At 42.2% G+C, this 18,510-nt stretch overlaps 2 protein-coding genes across 3 annotated transcripts in view; one reads left to right on the forward strand and one right to left on the reverse strand.

The window, feature by feature from the left end:
- adra1ab (adrenoceptor alpha 1Ab) overlaps positions 1-18,510 on the reverse strand; it is a 445,038-nt gene that overhangs the window by 371,432 nt on the left and 55,096 nt on the right. The gene's annotated exons all lie outside the window — the stretch shown is intronic.
- On the forward strand, positions 706-16,112 carry ppp2r2ab (protein phosphatase 2, regulatory subunit B, alpha b; the record flags this gene model as incomplete). Of its 2 annotated transcripts, XM_083568797.1 has the most annotated exons (10): positions 706-1,042; positions 3,364-3,441; positions 6,288-6,385; positions 8,789-8,948; positions 10,456-10,568; positions 10,665-10,842; positions 11,369-11,533; positions 11,618-11,787; positions 12,404-12,495; positions 15,133-16,112. In XM_083568797.1, the coding sequence occupies 10 exons, from the start codon at positions 1,036-1,038 to the stop codon at positions 15,410-15,412; spliced, it is 1,341 nt and encodes a 446-aa protein (XP_083424923.1). In that variant the 3' UTR covers positions 15,413-16,112. The 2 variants fall into 2 exon arrangements, with proteins under 2 accessions (XP_083424923.1, XP_083424922.1); XM_083568796.1 differs by lacking the exon at positions 706-1,042 and having other exon boundaries at positions 3,354-3,441.

Consider the following 18,510-nt stretch of genomic DNA (forward strand, 5'->3'; position numbering starts at 1 on the left):
GTTCTTTTGTCACGCTATGCAATCCAATAGTTAAGGGTTTTAGTGTATATATTATATATATATATATATATATATATATATATATATATATATATATATATATATATATATATATATATATATATATACACACAAACATACACACACATAAATACATACATATATACATACATATATATACATATATATACATACACATACACATACACAGTACAGACCAAAAGTTTGGACACACCTGCTCATTCAAAGAGTTTTCTTTATTTTCATGACTATGAAAATTGTGAAGTCACACTGAAGGCATCAAAACTATGAATTAACACATGTGGAATTATATACATAACAAAAAAGTGTGAAACAACTGAAAATATGTCATATTGTAGGTTCTTCAAAGTAGCCAACTTTTGGTTAGATTACTGCTTTGCAGACTCTTGGCATTCTCTTGATGCCTACTTTGAAGAACCTACAATATGACATATTTTCAGCTCACTTTTTTGTTACGTATAAAGAAAACTCTTTGAATGAGCAGGTGTGTCCAAACTTTTGGTCTGTACTGTATCTATAATATATATTAGTTTGTGTATGTAGACGTGTTTGTTATCGTTTTTATTTTATTTCTAATCAAATGAACTAAAATAAAAAATAGATTCAAAGAACCGAGTCACTCAAATGATCCGATTTTCCCATCACTACTATTATCGACGCAAGGGAATGACGTCAACGCATGGCGCATCTCCTCCCTCTCCTGCCCCGAAAGATGGCGGCGCGTGTTGATGGCGTCACTGCCGGGCGGGGCTGCGCCATTTTGAATGTGGATAGCGGAGTGTGGGAGGAAAAGGCAGGAGGAGGAGGAGAAGAGCTGGATTCGGCTTCAGCGGGACTTTAGAGGTGGAGAGAAAGAGAAAACAAACCGAGCCGCCTGAACACACACCCGATTTATAATCCATCTGAGATTTTCATTTTATTTTTTGTGCACAAACATCGGGAAAGTTTTCAGGAGCCGCCGCTAAGATTCTCCTTCCCTCTTCCTCTCTCGCCATGGCAGGTAACTTTGCTAAGCTAACGGCTAGCTTGCATGAACCTCATGCAAGCTGGTCAGTGCATCGATTCCTCGATTAATCAGAAAAATCCGACGGAAACCGCGTCCCGCGCCGACACTCTCATCACCGCACATGTCACCCATCCAGAAGCGGAAACACTGGCTATTCCTGTAGCTTAGCATTGCTAGCATCCGTCTTTTCCTGCTTCGCCGGCGAGATTTTTACCTCACAGTTTATAAATCTAGAAATCGATTTTCATTTTATTTATTCGACCTGACACATTTACAGCGTTTTCCATTCCCTACTTCACGTTTTCTTACCTTGTTTTTTTTCCTCCTACCTGTTTTCCGGTTTTACCCCCAAGCGCTGATTTGATTGGTTGAGCCAGACCTCGCCTTCTGACCTCGGATTGGCTCGTTCTTCCTAAAGTACTGTCGTGAATGGAGCTCGTTAGCTAATCAGGTTTCAGGAGGCGGGATCTTTCGGAATATAGGTGGGGGATGAATGGCGCGGCTTTGCTAAGCTCAACTTGAACAATCCGATCGCGAATTTTGCGTGCATTTTGGTGTATTTTATATTGAAATTTCCCGCAATCTAAGCAGCTGCAATGCGTGTGTGGGTATTTAAACCCCACCGGCGTGGGATCTTTCATATGCATTTGCAGAGTCACGTGTTCTGGTCATGGGGCGGTTATTTTAGAATAATAATAATAATAATAATATGCACACAAATTTAATTTCTAGGATTATTATAGATAAAGTATATGGGATGTGTGTATGTGACGTCAGAATGGTATATTAGTGTGTGTTCATAGATTTAAGATCCGCACATAATGCAAGGTCACTCATTTTCTCATTTCTAAACCCAAAAAAAATGATTCCTGAAGGAGATCCAGGATTAAACTACAAATACAAACACTGATGAATATCATGTTCATCATCTGGGAGAAGATCTGCTCGTTAAACACCAAAGTGCAAAAGATTGTAACCCCCTTCCTCCTTCTCCTTCTGTAATATTAATTAATAAATAAACGAAAGTTTTTAAATCCAGAAATAGTTTAAATATAAGAAATGTACTGAAGAAATTCACGTATCGTGAATCGGATGCGATTCCCAATGTATGAATTTATTTATTTGTTTTTATTTTTGTATTTTTATTTATATTTAATATAGGTCTTGAGGGTGCACAAACTTTCGCACTCGGCTGCGTAGAGGGAATCGGGCGGACGTCGGGTTTCGATTTCACCCCCCGAAATTTTGTCCTTTGAGGATTGTAACCGAATCGTGTAGTGAAACGTTCAACGAATATAATATAAATAATAAAAATAGAATATTTAAATAAATAAAATTAATACTACATATAAAAGTATCAATAAAAGTACAACTATAAATCTTCTTAGATATATTTATACTTTAATGTGTCCCAGTGTGCTTGTGAACTCTGTTGAAATGTATTAAATCTATATTTTTATTACTGATTTTATGGAAGGTGGTGGTGGTGATGTAGTTGCTTGTGGATTCCTGTCTCAGTTTTCCTGCTGCTTTTTGTCTCTGTGTAATAAAATCAAATCTCAGGAACTCTTTAGTCTTCGCTGCTTGTTTTTTAAATAAAATTTTCGATAATTATGCATAGAATGTTCCTTGAGGAAACAATAACCCACCTCCAATCCATGTGATCGGCAAAGGAACCTGTCGAGGAACGTAGACCTCCGTCATGGGAGATCGCGTGGACGCCTCAGTGACCTCATTAGTATGTTACTACAAGGTCAAAAGTTTCTCCACAAAATCTAGTAGAACATGAAGAAGAATGGAGATTATTATAAGAGTAAATTGGGACTAAACGTGGGACGGGATGTTAAACAAGAAGCCCGTTGCCATCTAATGCTCGGGTGTCCACTAACGTTTGTCCACACGGTGTGTTGTCTTTAAAAGCATCGTGGGATGACTGATCGTCACGGAGAACCGGATTATTGTGCAATTTGTCATTCGGTTTTAAACGGTTTCCTTCACTCCGTTTTAAAGCTTCGGTCCTCGTCTGCGTCACTTCCCTGCAGACGGCTTTTTATAGCGCAGATGCACATCCTGTTGTTTTTGTTGAAGGACTTATGTTTTCCTGAAGCGGCACGAGGAGCAGTAAGTATCAGAGCGCGAAGATTATCTCAAGGGGAAGATTACTTGTTGCCTCTGCTGCAGCGGAATCTGATTGTACACCACTAAGCCGAGGTTTTTGGGGACGAAATAATAATAATAGTCCACGGTTCGATTGGTCGTTCTGTGTTTGTGGGCGGAGTCTGACCGGTGCGTTTTTTTTTTTTTTATGTTTGCAGGTGCCGGAGGCGGGGGCAACGACGTTCAGTGGTGCTTCTCGCAGGTCAAAGGAGCAATCGATGATGACGTAGCCGAAGGTGAGTGCGTAAAAAAAAAACCATTGACGAGCACAAATACAAACCACAAAATCGCGTCTTCAGAAATGCTGATTTTATTGATTGCATGTAGCCCATGTCTCATTTACATATGGCAACGCCCACAAAACTCCATATAAGGGAAATGCATTGAGAGCCGGAAAGCGAAATGAAGAGTAAAGACGTGGAAGTTAAGAGATGTTCCATCACAGCTCCATAAACGCAACGGACGATACATCGGAGCGAGAAGATCGGGGGTCTTTTTCCCCCTCTTCCTTGTGCAGAACAGATGTTGAGAAGATCGTTACCATCTTGCGAATGCTGCGACAAATATGGGAGACTATCGGATAAACATTGGGGAAAAAACGCAGGCCAGACGGCTTTTATTTAAAGTGTTCAATTTCCTAGTCTATGAAATCAAAATATATCTTCAGCTCATTATCTTTTTTGATCCCCCAAAACCACCACCACCACCACCAGACTTGAGCTTTGGAGAACAGCGTCGTCTTCACCCTGAACTGGGTGAAGAACAGCGCAATGAAATGCGATGACGTCGTCCGTCTTGCAAAATTCGCACGAACAGTACAGACGTCACTACACATGCTGGAGCTTGTCTGAGGGTAATGTAGTAATTTATGATTCACAGTGTATCATACACTTATTTACACCCACACAACGAGCTTTTTAAACACCCTGTTTATAAGAACCTCCACTCTTCTTGGAAGAAGGTTGTTTACATTCATCCTGAAGGTGTTCAATAGGGTTGGAGCTCTATAGCAGGAGATCTTCCACTCCAACCCATGTAAAGCAGATCTTCATGGAGCTGGTTTCGTCAAGGGCCCAGCAGTGGCAGCTCAGTGGTGGTGGGATTTGAACCTCTGATCTTCCGATCCAAAGTCCAATACTGTCCAATGCATACAGTACATACAGCCGTCTATCCGTCCGTCCATCTTTACATTCGTAAAAGAGCTGCAGTTTTGGAGATGCTCTGACCCAGACGTCTAGACGTCACAATTTTAAACTCGCTCAAATCCTTCCACCCGTTTTTTCTGCTTCTAACATCAACTTTGAGGACAAAATGTTCACTTGCAGCCTAATAAATAAATCCACCTACTAACAGGTGCATAATGAGGAGATCATCAGTGTTCTTCACTTCATCCATTCATCCTTATATACGTCTATCCATCCATCTGTACATCCATGCATCTGTATTAGCGGTGTAACGATACACAACATTCTCACTTCAGTTCAATTTCAGTACGATCAGGAAAGAAATGCAAAACATAACATTGTTTGTTTGTTTGTTTGTTTTTGGGGTTTTTTTTAAACAGTTTAATAATATTGACATTTGTGATCAACATTTGAACAGCATTTTTACAACAATTTTAAATAAAATGTCTGGTTAAATAATATATAAAATAATATTTAATCAAAAAATCACATGTAATAAATCGAATAATGCAATATTTTATTTTCTTACATTTAATAAATTGATTCAATAAAATTAAATAAATGGAAAAATGTAATTAAATAGTTAGACTGTGTGTGTGTGTGTGTGTGTGTGTGTGTGTGTGTGTGTGTGTGTGTGTGTGTTTTGCATTTAATTAGGCCACAATTACTTTTATTAATTAATTTTTTCAAATTAATCGGATAAAACTATATATTTTATTAAATGTTTTGCTTATTATAACTATATAATTATAATATATAAACACGTATTGATATAAACTCTTTTAAATGACATTTTAAAGCTTAAAGTGCTGCTGATTGAGGAGTTCATGTGGGATTTCATCTTAAACATATTCAAAACAAATCGTATTTCCAGTACCGAGTGAGTCGCCATGGTGACACTGCGCTAACTGTGCTTTCATTTTTTTATACATCTGGCGTTGTTGCAGATGTTTTTAAGTTTCATAATAAGAAAAAAATGTGCTTAAGTCCGAGGCAGAGACTAAAAGTTGTGGTCCGCCACTTAATACGTTCCTGAGGAAACTGGGATTTAAACTGTGTTCCGCACGTACAAAGGATCGCATTGAACCGAAAACCCCGTACCAGAGGATTTCGATACGAATACGTGTACCGTTACACCCCTAAACACACACGTATGTCCATCCACAGGCCTGCAAACATTTCCATGTGCATTCATTCTCTCTCTCTCTCTTTCTCTCCCTCCTCCACTCCTCTCTCCATCCGTCCTTACAGCACTGTGGCTCGTCCCTGTGGCTATTATTCTCGCTTTGAAACGGTGGATGTTCTTTTGTACTATAAGAAATAGCTCTCTTTCACACACACACACACACACACACACACACACACACACACACACACACACACACACTTTTACAGAGAGGCCTCAGGGAGCCTGAGCTCACACAAAAGCCTCCTGCTTTTCTTTCTCTCTCGTATTGTTGCCGTGCATCAGCGAACAGCCGAGGGTTAAATCGTGAGTCAGTCTCCGGCGAGCGACACACACACACACACACACACACACACACACCTATTTTAGAGCAGCGTGGGAGTGTGTTGACTAATATTCATCTCTCGTTTGTCGATTTGCGGCGGTAAACCAGCAGTTATATCATCCACAACTTTTATCATCAGACACTTTTTATTTGTTTTATTCTCACCAGAAATTCACCGAATTTTGTGCAGAAATAATGAACCCGAGACACCGGTTATTTCTTTCACGATAACGTGCCGCGCATGGATGTTGTGTAACCCGCTACCGAGTGTGGGCACGTACCTTCACGTACGTTCACGCGCACTTTCGTCTTCTTTTCCTGGTACTGTGACTGTTTGATTGATCGTGTGTGTGTGTGTGTGTGTGTGTGTGTGTGTGTTTCCGACAGCTGATATCATCTCCACTGTGGAGTTCAACCACTCAGGGGAGCTTTTAGCCACTGGAGACAAAGGCGGACGCGTCGTCATCTTTCAGCAGGACACCGAGGTATCGGCGCACGTTTCCCATCATGCACCGCTGCACGCCACATGCATGTCTGGTTCAAAAGTCTCGCCTACTATACCTTCGTCCATTTTCCCCCGTTCACAATCTGAACCCATGATGTTATCGTTCAAGAAAAATTGTTCAGATCAGAGGTTCATGGATTCAAATCCCTGCACCGCTAAACTCATGATCATTCGTACCGCAGCTCCATAAAGAGCATGCTCTCGTACTCTCGTACTCTACCACACTGTGGTCTGCTTGCTGCAGGAACGTGTGTGTTTTGGGTCTGAACCTGGACACTGTACATGTTAGTCGACTGCAAACAAAGACAAGCAGCATCATCATTAAAGACTCCATTCAGCATCTAGTTTCTTCTCTTAGCATCTGAAAGGAGGTGCAGGACCATCAAGTCGCTCAAGACCAAGCTGTAGCTCCAATGCCCTTAGATTTAGCATCAAGTTCAAAAACAGAGAAAATGAAAGTGTAGTTAAGTTCGGTGCTCTAGCCGTTTATGTTCTTGCATTGATGACTTTGTGTGTTTGTTGCTGCTTTGAGTGCATTAGCTTTATTTTTCATAGAGAAAAACATGAATGAAGATTAGTGAAGAACACAAACACAATTTTGCCGTTCATCGTGCCCCACGTGTCATGCCTTTATTTTCCACTAGAGGGCCGTGCACGAATAATAAAATACGAATAGAATACAAATATAAATTCCAGAATCACGACGGTTCGATTTCCTTTTTTTTTTTTTTTTTTTTCGACCTCACGCCAACGATAGCGTACAAATTTCCATTTCGGGACGCCGTCAGGATCAAATTCCATCGTAGATGCAATGCGACTAAAGTGGTCCTGCGATTAAAATCCCAAGTCTGGCATGACTTTTAAAGAACAATAAAGAAACAAGCTGCCCCTGCTGGGCCCTTGAGCAAGGCCCTTAACCCTCGACTACTCGGTTGTATAAATGAGGTCATTTTCTGGATATGGACGTCTGCCCAAACGTTACATTTCAGAACGAAAGGTCGTAAGTTCAAACCCCAGAAGAACCATGTTAGGCCCTTGAGAGAAGGTCCTTTATCTTCAAATGAGATCATCGCAAGTCTCTGGATGAGGGCGTGTGCCGAATGCCATAAATGTACATGTCAGAAGGGACTGACCGGTGTCTGTAGTAACACGTGTCTGTAGTAACTGCCGGTAGATGTTGGTCTTCTAATTGGAAGGTTTGAGTTCAAATCCCAGAATCCCAGGGTAGTGGATTCACCGATACTGAGTGCGAGGTTGGATCGTACTTGCCGATAACCGATTAATCAACCGATAGATCTAAATCAGATACTGGATCAAAATAAATAAACACTCCATGTAAAATAGTACTGACCTTTTATTGGAAAAATAAAAGCTAAAAAAGCAAAAACAGTATGAATATATTAATTAATAAATATTACCGGTGCAACAAGTCACAAAACATTATGGTTTTTAAAACACAGATCAGATTTAAAAAAATGCTGCTGCTGTTGTTGACTTACGCATCTCCCGTACACGTGAAGACGTGACTGCTCCGTTTATATAAGAAATTAGGGGGGGGGCAATATCGCCAGGAAACAAAAAAAAGGGATTTAATTCTGCGATTAACCCTAGATCAATCCGCAAGTTAAACATAAAAGGGAAACTAATCCACGGTTCACCTGCGGTTGCACCACTAATAAATATAATTATATAATCCATAATGTTTAAATAACAAATATAATGTAGTGCTCACAGTCTGTAAAAACAAACAGCATGTGATGTCAGTGATTCCCCTCTAGAGGCCGCTCTCGTAATGACAGCGGATTTACTCGGCCGCTTGAGCAAAGGATGCAACCCGGAAAAACTATTGGTATGTTTTTTTGAAGATAGCTGAAAAATCGACGAAATCGATAAATCGGTCGACTAATAATACCGAATTTAGCAGGCAAAATCGAACCCAACAAAGAGAAATGAACATGATGTTAGTCTAATTTGTGAGGTTGTGTAAATTTCGTAATTAACGCTAGCTTTTAAATAGCTTTTGTAACCCAGCTTGGGTCGATGCGTTCCTGTTGTTCGGCTGCTTCATTAAGGAGATCTGCGGTGTTTTATGGTTATGGGTAGATACTTCTCAAAGCGACGCATCAGTAAAGAGACATCAGTATACAGCTGAGACAAGACCTTGTGGTTCTGTGGGGCTCGGCGCATGACTCGGACGTTAATGTGTTTTTTAACTGAAGGGGTCTCAGATTTCACTTTCCAGCCTCGACGTAACTGAGAAAGATCAATAAAATCATAATTCATAAGCAGTATTTTGTGTGTCATTTGCAGAACCTCGTCTCTGTCCAGGTGTCCTTTTTATTTATTTGTTTAATGGATTAATTAATTATTTGATTTCCTCCAGAACAAAGCGCAGTGCCGCAGCGATTACAACGTTTACAGCACGTTCCAGAGCCACGAGCCCGAGTTCGACTACCTGAAGAGTCTGGAGATCGAGGAGAAGATCAACAAGATCCGCTGGCTGCCCCAAAAAAACGCTGCACAGTTCCTCCTGTCCACAAACGGTGAGTGTATCAGAGGCAGGAAAGAGCGCATGCAGTTTATAACAGAGGAAGCGAGAAGCTCACGTTTCCTGCGGTATATCTGCAGGAGAGGAGGAGGCGTTGGGGATCCGAGATTTCTTCTGCAAGTCCGATCGATAACGTCTCAATCGAGCGAATAAAAATTCTGCTTCTCCATGTAATGCTGCATAAAAGTCTAGTGGAAATACAATACTGATAGAAGTACTGGAATTTAGCCTTGTATAAAATAGTGACAAATTAAAATCTACATGATGATGCACTGAGGTTTTGCACAAGATTTAAAAGGGCATAAATCGTTAATTATAAGTAAAAAGAGAGAAATAAACTGATCTTTTTGGAATATCGACACTTTACATATACTCAAACAGCATGTAGTGTCAGTGATTCGCCTCTAGAGGCTGCTGTCGTACTGTATAATGACAGCAGAGCATTTCAGCCGCTTCGGCCACAGATTCAAAAAGGCTGTAAGATCAGTATCACCCTGAAACTGAGTTACAGTACAGTGTTCAGGGTCATACAGAGGTTTTCCAAGAAGGGTTCTACTCGGAACAGACCTCACAAGGGTCCATCAGAGTCCTCGTGCTGGGGGTCGGGTGCAGAAGCTGCTTCAAAAAGCATTGCTTTAGAGGTTGCTGAAACAGAAGGTCCAGATTTTAGTACTCAGACCGTACGCCAACCACTGCAACAAGTCGGTGCAAGAGCATGAATTTTTGGAACCATAACCTGTGGTCTGATGAGACTAAGATAAACCTGTTCGGCTCAGATGGTGTGGTGACGCCCTGATGAGGAGCACCAAGAAAATTGTGTCTTGCCTACATTCAAGCATGGTGGTGGTAGCATCATGGTCTGGGGCTGCATGAGTGCTGCTGGTGCACTTCACTGAGGGAAACATGGATTCCAACATCATTCTGAAGCAGAACATGACACCCTCCCTTCAGTAACTCAGCCTAACAGCAGTTTTCCAACATAACAACGACCCGAACACACCACCAAGAACGACGACAACCCTGCTGAAGGTGATTGAGTGGCCACGTACGTCTTCAGCCCAAAACCCTATTGAGAACCTGCGGGGATCCTCAAGCAGAAGGTGGAGAAGCACCATGTATCTCACATCCAGCTGCTCTGTGATGTCATTATGGAGGAGCGGAAAAGGATCCCAGCAGCAACCTGTGCAGCTCTGGTGACTTCCATGGTGCTCACATAAAATATTGGCACTTTGGACACAGTTTTGACACGTTCACTGAGGGTGGACTCATTTTTTTTGTTGATTTTTATCCAATAATGGCTGTATGTTGTTATATTTAGAGGACAGTAAATCTGTACTGCTGTACAAACTGCAGACTAAATAAATTCAAGCTGTTGCTTTACTGTGAGCTGGGGCGGGACTCATTGATTGACAAGCCTGTAGAACATTTATGAGTGTTATTTATAAATATGGAGAATATAATTTTTTTTTTTAATTCATTTGTTTTTTTTTTGTAATCGACAGATAAAACTATAAAGTTGTGGAAGATAAGTGAACGTGATAAGAGACCCGAGGGCTACAATCTGAAAGAGGAAGATGGCCGCTGCAGAGATTCATCCACCATCACTACTCTACGAGTACGTACACACACACACACACACACACACACACACACACACACACTCTACAGACCTGCTCATGTCTCACATCTAACCCCTGTGTTCTTGCTTCAGGTTCCTGTGTTCAGGCCCATGGACCTGATGGTGGAGGCGAGCCCTCGGCGCGTTTTTGCGAACGCTCACACTTACCACATCAACTCCATCTCGGTAAACAGCGACAACGAGACGTACCTATCTGCCGACGACCTGCGCATCAACCTGTGGCACCTGGAGATCACCAACCGCAGCTTCAGTATCCTGCAGGGGGGACGCAAAGTGTGTGTGTGTGTATATGTGTGTGTGTGTGTGGGGGGGGGGGGGGGGGGGGTGTTTGGGGGGTTGTTTAAGTCCAGGTTTGACCTAAAACACCAAATGATTCTTACCAGATCAGGTGACATAGTTTTTATAATGGATACAGAATTACTGAATTATAAAATAGATATACATTTATGAAATATATTAATAAACTGAACAAACTGAAACAAAAAGTAACACCCCAAATTAATTAAAACGGTTACATCCAAAACGGAAAAAAAATGACACCTCAAACAGCACGTGGCATGAGTGATTTGCATCCAGAGGCCGCTGTTGTACTCTACAACGCAACCCGGAAAAACTATCGGTATGGGTTTTTGCTAAAAGCTTCAGCAATGAACTATCGATGCCAAATAATCGGCAAAAACTGATGAATTGGTTGACCTCATGAGCACGAGGTGAAGTGATTGTGTGTGTGTGTGTGTGTGTCTGAGAGCTGCACGTGCTTCTTAACACTCCTTCAGACATTGTGGACATCAAGCCGACCAACATGGAGGAGCTGACGGAGGTGATCACGGCGGCGGAGTTCCACCCGCACCAATGCAACACCTTTGTCTACAGCAGCAGCAAAGGCACCATCCGCATGTGCGACATGCGCGCCTCCGCCCTCTGCGACAAACACTCCAAACGTCAGCACCGCGTACATCTCGCATTTATCACTGAGGGTCTCATGTAGGCTTCCCACTTACGTTTTTCTCTTTTGTGTGTTTTAGTGTTCGAGGAACCAGAAGACCCCAGCAACCGCTCTTTCTTTTCAGAAATCATCTCTTCCATCTCGGACGTGAAATTCAGCCACAGCGGGCGCTACATGATGACCCGAGATTACCTGTCCATCAAGATCTGGGACCTGAACATGGAGAACCGGCCAGTGGAAACATATCAGGTGCGTTTTCAGGAAGCACCTCCAAACGGCACTAAGACCGCCATTGTTAGAAACGCTACCACCCTCATCAACATAACACCCCCTATTACAGTTTATTTGTAGTTCACAAGGTGTTTATGGCGTATGTATATGCGATTTATGCGATGTGAACCACTAGAGGGCGACACAGGGACGCTTTTTGTGCAGCACTGCTGAATTTTTGCTGTATTTTTCTATTCCTACTTCTCTGTCCGTCTCTCGTTGAGACTAATTATATCGACAAAAAAAAGAGAAATCGAGCAGAAACTGGCTCCAGAAGTGAACTCCAGCAGCTTCGGCATTTGTAGAGCACAGGCGGACGTTAATTTCTCTCTTTAATACCCGTTTATTAAAACTCATTAAATGGTGGCGCTGCTGTACTCTGTGTGTAGTTCAGAGCAGAATTCCAGAAATTAGACGTTATTCTGATCCGTTTTGTTCTGCAAACATCAATGACTGCTTGATTAGTCATTACTGTGAGGTGACCATGGTACAAGGTGATAATCCACAGCAAGGTGCAGGATCATAGCAGTGTCTGAAGGATGCATTCAAAGCCGCTTTACTGCCCCTCACCGCTCACCTTTTTTCTTCTCCGCAGGTTCATGAATACCTCAGGAGTAAGCTGTGCTCGCTCTATGAAAACGACTGCATCTTCGACAAGTTCGAGTGCTGCTGGAGCGGGAACGACAGGTGAGGAGGAAGAGATTTCACCACGTGTCTAAAAACGGCGGGTATATTCGATCGTTTCCATGGTAACTGGGCACTCGCGCAATAAAAACGGTTTATAAAAGCGTAAGGAAGGAGTCTCCAGAAAGCAGGAGATGGTGCACTCGTTCCTGTACGTTTATAGTAAAAAAAAAAGAGCGGTGTACACGAATTTGGTTTTGGTACAGCGGCTTTAGGTTTGGTGCACACGTGTATTAAATACAATCCTTTTTACGCCCAGAACATAGTTAAAATCCGAGTTCAGTCAGAAACCTGTTAAGTGGCGAACCGCAGGTTTGTTTAGTCTCCGCCTCCCACTTCCTGCCAGATAAAATTAGATTTTATTAATATATTTTTATAGGTTTTATTGGAAAATTGTTTTACAAATGTAAAACGTTCACAAACAACAAGCAATTTTGTATTTCTGTCCCCCAAACTGCGCTGAAACGTAACCGGGACTTAAAAACCGAGGAAATTCACGTAAACGTGGATTTTGTGTACCGTTAAAAGTGTAGCATAAACTCTTGTGTTTTCGAGGGAAAATGAGCTGAAAGTAGAGCCGGCTGTTGGGTTGTAGGGTTTTCTTTTGGTCCGGCGTTGAGGGTGGGGTCTCTAATCAACACGAGCTCTTCTTATCACCAGCTGCAGGTTGAAAGGCGTCTGTAGTTTACTGTGGACCCACGTTACACCAGTTCCAGGAGAATGATCAGTGACTGTGTGGTGTGAGGAGCAACACTTTATACTGCTTACATTATATCATTCTCTCTCTCTCTCTCTCTCTCTCTCTCTCTCTCTCTCACACACACACACAAACACACACACAGCTGGTGTAAACGTAGACACAGCTGTTAATGTTTACAAACAAACACACAGCTGGCAGGAATAACACACACACAAGCAGTGATGACTACACACTCATCTGGTAATGATTTACACACACAGGCATGAACAGAGAGACAGAGAAAGGAAACGAGGGATAGGGAGAGAGGTAGGTAGATGCACATGGGGAGAGAGACCGACAGATGAAGCGAGTGAGAGAGAGTCAGACAGGGAGAGATCGAGACAGGCAGACGGAGAGAGAGAGGAATAGACAGATTGAGTGAGTGAGAGAGACAGGCAGACACAGAGACATGCAGACGGAGAAAAAGCGATCAAGACAGGCAGATTGAGAGGGATGGGGAGAGAGAGAGACAGACGAATGAGTGAGAGACGGGTAGACAGAGCGAGATGGAGAGACAGGCAGACAGAGAGAGAGAGACAGGCAGGCAGACGGAGAGAGAGAGACAGAGAGAGAAACAGGCAGGCAGATGGGGAGAGAGAGAGAGAGAGACAGAGAGAGAAACAGGCAGGCAGATGGAGAGAGAGAGAGACAGGCAGACGCAGAGAGAGAGAGACAGGCAGACGGGGAGAGAAAGAGAGAGAGGGAGGCAGGCAGACAGACAGAGAGAGAGAGAGACAGGCAGATGGAGAGAGAGCGAGAGAGAGAGACAGGCAGAGAGAGAGAGAGAGAGGCAGGCAGGCAGACCGGGAGAGAGCAAGAGAGAGAGACGACAGGCAGACAGAGAGAGAGACGACAGGCAGACTGGGAGAGAGAGAGAGAGAGAGAGAGAGAGAGAGAGAGAGAGAGAGAGACAGGCAGATGGAGAGAGAGACAGACAGGCAGACGGGGGGAGAGAGAGAGATAGATAGGCTTAATTTGTTTTAGATTAGAACAATTATTTTGATGATGATTTATTTTTTTTATATTAATCAGAATTTTACAAATCTTTTTATTAGATGTTTTACTTATTATAACGGTATAAACCCCTAATTCAGGCTGTTTGCCTAAAAGTGCACTTACAAAACGCAAAAGCCACATATTGAGTTTATCTTTAGACATTTTAAAGCTTATAGCGTCTGTCTGAGTGAATTAGTTTAAAGGTGAAGTCCTCCACACACTCATACTGGGGTGATTTTGTTAAAAAAAAAAAATAAAAAAATCTCCATTTCTATTGAATTTTGCAGATGGCAAGTTAAAATATAAAATATAAAAAAATTAAATATCATACAGCATTTACAATAGACCCTTTGTTCACATAAGCATCTTGAATATATAATACATTAAATTTAGTTTAATAATTAAATAATAAATGCATAAATCCAATATATAAACATTAAAAACAATCATTTGAACATCGCAGTAAATCACGTGAAAAAAGAATAATAAACACTGTTGTAGACGAATGCTATAAAAAGAGAATGAAACGGAGAAACGCAGCAAGTTAACAGACCTGATTTTTGTATTCTTTTTTTTTTAAAGGAAAAAAACGTGCATAATTATTCAGAAATCACAACAGTGACTAAAAATATCATCGTTTTTTTGCTGCTTTTATATTTAGTTTGTTCGCACCCTTTTTAATTGAATCGTCACTGTGTGCCGAGCGAAGCGATAGAACAGATCTGGCGAGAAACACCGTTTATTAAACACTGTTTGCTCAGAACCTTTTTCTCGCCGCATGACTCCTCCCCCATTTTGTACACGCCCATCGTTCTTGTTGCTTAGTGACCAGCTCGCAGCGGTTCCCTGTTAAACTCACCTGTCTTCTCTTTCTTCCTCTTCCTCCCTTCTCATGCTTCCCGCAGCGTGGTGATGACCGGCTCGTACAACAACTTCTTCCGCATGCTGGAGCGCACGCAGCGGCGAGACGTCACCCTGGAGGCGTGCCGCGAGAGCTGCAAGCCCCGGCAGGTGCTGAAGCCGCGCCGCGTGTGCGCCGGCGGTAAGAGGAAGAAGGACGAGATCAGCGTGGACAGCCTGGACTTCAACAAGAAGATCCTGCACACGGCGTGGCATCCCCACGCCAACATCATCGCCGTGGCAACCACCAACAACCTCTACATCTTCCAGGAGAAGGGCAACTAGGAGCGACCGACCTCACACACCTCCGTCCGCGCGCTCGTTTCTCTGTGTGTGTGTGTGTGTGTGCGTGTGTGCGTGTGTGTGTGCGTGTGCGTGCGTGCGTGCGTGCGAGCACGTGTGTGTGCGTGCACGTGGAGAAAAAGGAACTAGAGAAAATAGATTTTGTGACAACCATCACCACTACTGTCATCTTTATCATCACGATCAGGACGCGATGGGGGCGGGGCAAACCCACGCCGTAACACGGCCCACTCAGTTTACCCACAATGCTCTTCTCTTACCCATCAGGCCTGGCTACAGGGCCGTGTTGACCATGGGATATGAAATGTCAACTTTTTTTTTTTTTTTTTTTTTGGTCAAAACCTTTTGAAATAGGGCTGTGCTGATTAATCGATTAGGCAATACATCGCAATATTTAAATCAGCGATATTATTATAATTATTATTGTTATCAACCACTGAGATTCTGTCAGTCTGAGGATTCCGACTGCGATATTGTGATAAGTTTTATATACCAGCACACGCCTACTTCGAAGGAAACGACTCCGTCTTTCAACCTCAGCTCTTTTTGTGCCATTACAATTTTTTTTTTTTTTTTTATCTTCTCAGTTGAAATTGCCATGTTGTTTAGGTTGTTTTAATTCTGTTTAAAGAATTTTTGTCTTTCTTTTGCTCAATAAATTCTCCTCAATACTGTACTCAGACCACATGGTTCCCTTCGGCCATTCATTCCCAACATCCTGACGATACTTTTAACCCTCATACACACACACACACACACACACACATACACATGCACATGCACATAAAGAACAAAAAGAACTCCGGTCTCGGTACAGGCGAGTCCGTGGCAGTATTGTAGTCATGTGATTTTTTTATTTTTTTTTTTTTTTCGTCTGTCCTCAACATCCTCCAACAGACTGATGAACTCTTGTATTTTTTTTTTCTGTTCCCACTTCTCTGTCTGTCTCTCGTTCCAAGATGAGAAGGATTATAGAGATTATGACGATGGAAAAAAAAGGTATTTATAAACTGAACAAACATTACAAAAGAGTCGGCTCTTTTTTTTTTTTTTTTTTTACTTTATATATTGACTGCTGATTCACTCCTTCTCTTTTGTTCTACATGATGTAGGTCGTGAACGACATGCAGCAATGGTTCCTGCACCATTTTTTTTTTTTTTCCAGGAAATTTCAGAAATTTTTTTTTTTTTTTTGGGGGGCGGGGGGGGATAGTGAACTAAAGGGGAAAAGGATGTGAGATGTCGCTAATGTAATTAGTGTTGACAAACTTCATACGTTACTGTAAATGCAACTCCATTACATTTTTTTCCTGAGGCCCCTCCCATTTTTTCCTGAGGCCCCTCCCACTATACTGGTTTACTGATAGGATATTTGAGGTTCAAGCCCCAGTATCATCAACTTGGGGCCCTAAACAAGGCCCTTAACCGGGAGCTCCTGACGTCACTTTTATAATTCGAAGAAAGATTTTCACTGAGCTGTAAAGTGCAAGTGACGAGTATAAAACACATGTACTTTCCCACACTTGCTTTAAACCCCAGTCTGCTTCAAGTTCTTTACCCCGGAGAGACCGTGCTCATACACTGATCAGCCATAACATTATTACCACCTCCCAAATCTAGTGTTGGTCCCCTTTTTGCCGTTAAAACAGTCGTGACCTGTCGAACATCAACATCATGAACTTCTTCAGCAGTTTGAGCTACAGGAGCTCGTCTTTTGGATCGGAACCACACGGACCAGCCTTCACTCCTCATGTGCATCAATGATCCTCGTCCCCCACAACCCTGTCTCTGGTTCACCACTGTTTCTTCCTTGGAGCACTTTTAATAGATACTGACCACTGCAGACCAGGAACACACACAAGAGCTGCAGTTTTGGAGATGCTCTGACCCAGACGTCTAGACGTTACAATTTCAAACTCGCTCAAATCCTTACGCCCATTTTTCCTGCTTCTAATATCAACTTTGAGGCCAAAATGTTCACCTGATGCCTTATAAATAAATCCACCTACTAACAGGTTCCATGATGAAGAGATCATCAGTGTTCTTCACTTCACCACTCAGAATGTTCGGTGTTTATACTTTGTGTCTTGTTGCCTTGGTGTAGGACCTGTGACATGACACTGTCCTCCACACCCTCACCTATGATGAAAGCCTGATCCTACACAGCTGTTTCTGTTTCAGTTAATGACTGGGTTTTAACCTACAGCTGAAATTGATTATTGGCACCTGTTTGGTATCACCAGCTAATCAGACACCTCACTTTGATCCTACAAAAGGTTTGAGTTTGTGCATTGAATGAAGAATTGAAACCAGTGGTTGAACCTTCAGGGCCAGCAAGGTTTCTCTGCCAACCTTCTCTGCTGATTTACGTTTGAATATGTATTTGTCCAAGAATATTCTTTATTCATTTTTTTAATTATTCCCAATGGACCATTTTCTTCACATTACGTGTTTCAGAGGGTCAAAAGCTTCTCTGATGTTAAGTTGGTGACACCAGGACCATCTAGCAGGCGTCCAAGAACGTCAGCTTTTCCGTTTCCTTTGTTCGGCTGGTCAGAGAGCACACTAGTCAGAGCTTGCGAACCGCATCTGTAGCAAATATAAGTGAGCACAAGCTCATGTATTTCTGTTTGGAAACAGAGAACAAGAAATTGACTAACGGACAAGAAATTGATTTGGTCGCAGATACATTTACAAGATGGACTTTTCAAGAAAAGCTGGACATGGTGAGAAAAATAACAGTCGTTAATCTTTTTCACGAATCGTTTATACTTTTACGTTTTCTGTCCCGTACAATTTGAATCCCCAGGAGAAACTGTGATAATTTGTTGAGATGAATATCGGCACTTCTGCTGGAGATGATGTATGTGGAGGTGCAGTTGTGGCCCCTGTGAAAGGAGACGTGTTGATTGGATTTCTTGCTTTAGATCTGACATTCATCCTCGCTGTATGAGATTCACAAATGACATCACTGAAGGTTTGGGTGTGAAATAGTCGAGCCGCTACTTTTATTTATATATAGGTCGTTGTTCACGTGATGCTCAACACGCGCTCAAATCCTCCAATTGGAGCCCGGGGTT

This window comes from Silurus aristotelis, assembly GCF_946808225.1.
Source record: "Silurus aristotelis genome assembly, chromosome: 18".
Taxonomy (NCBI): Eukaryota; Metazoa; Chordata; class Actinopteri; order Siluriformes; family Siluridae; genus Silurus; species Silurus aristotelis.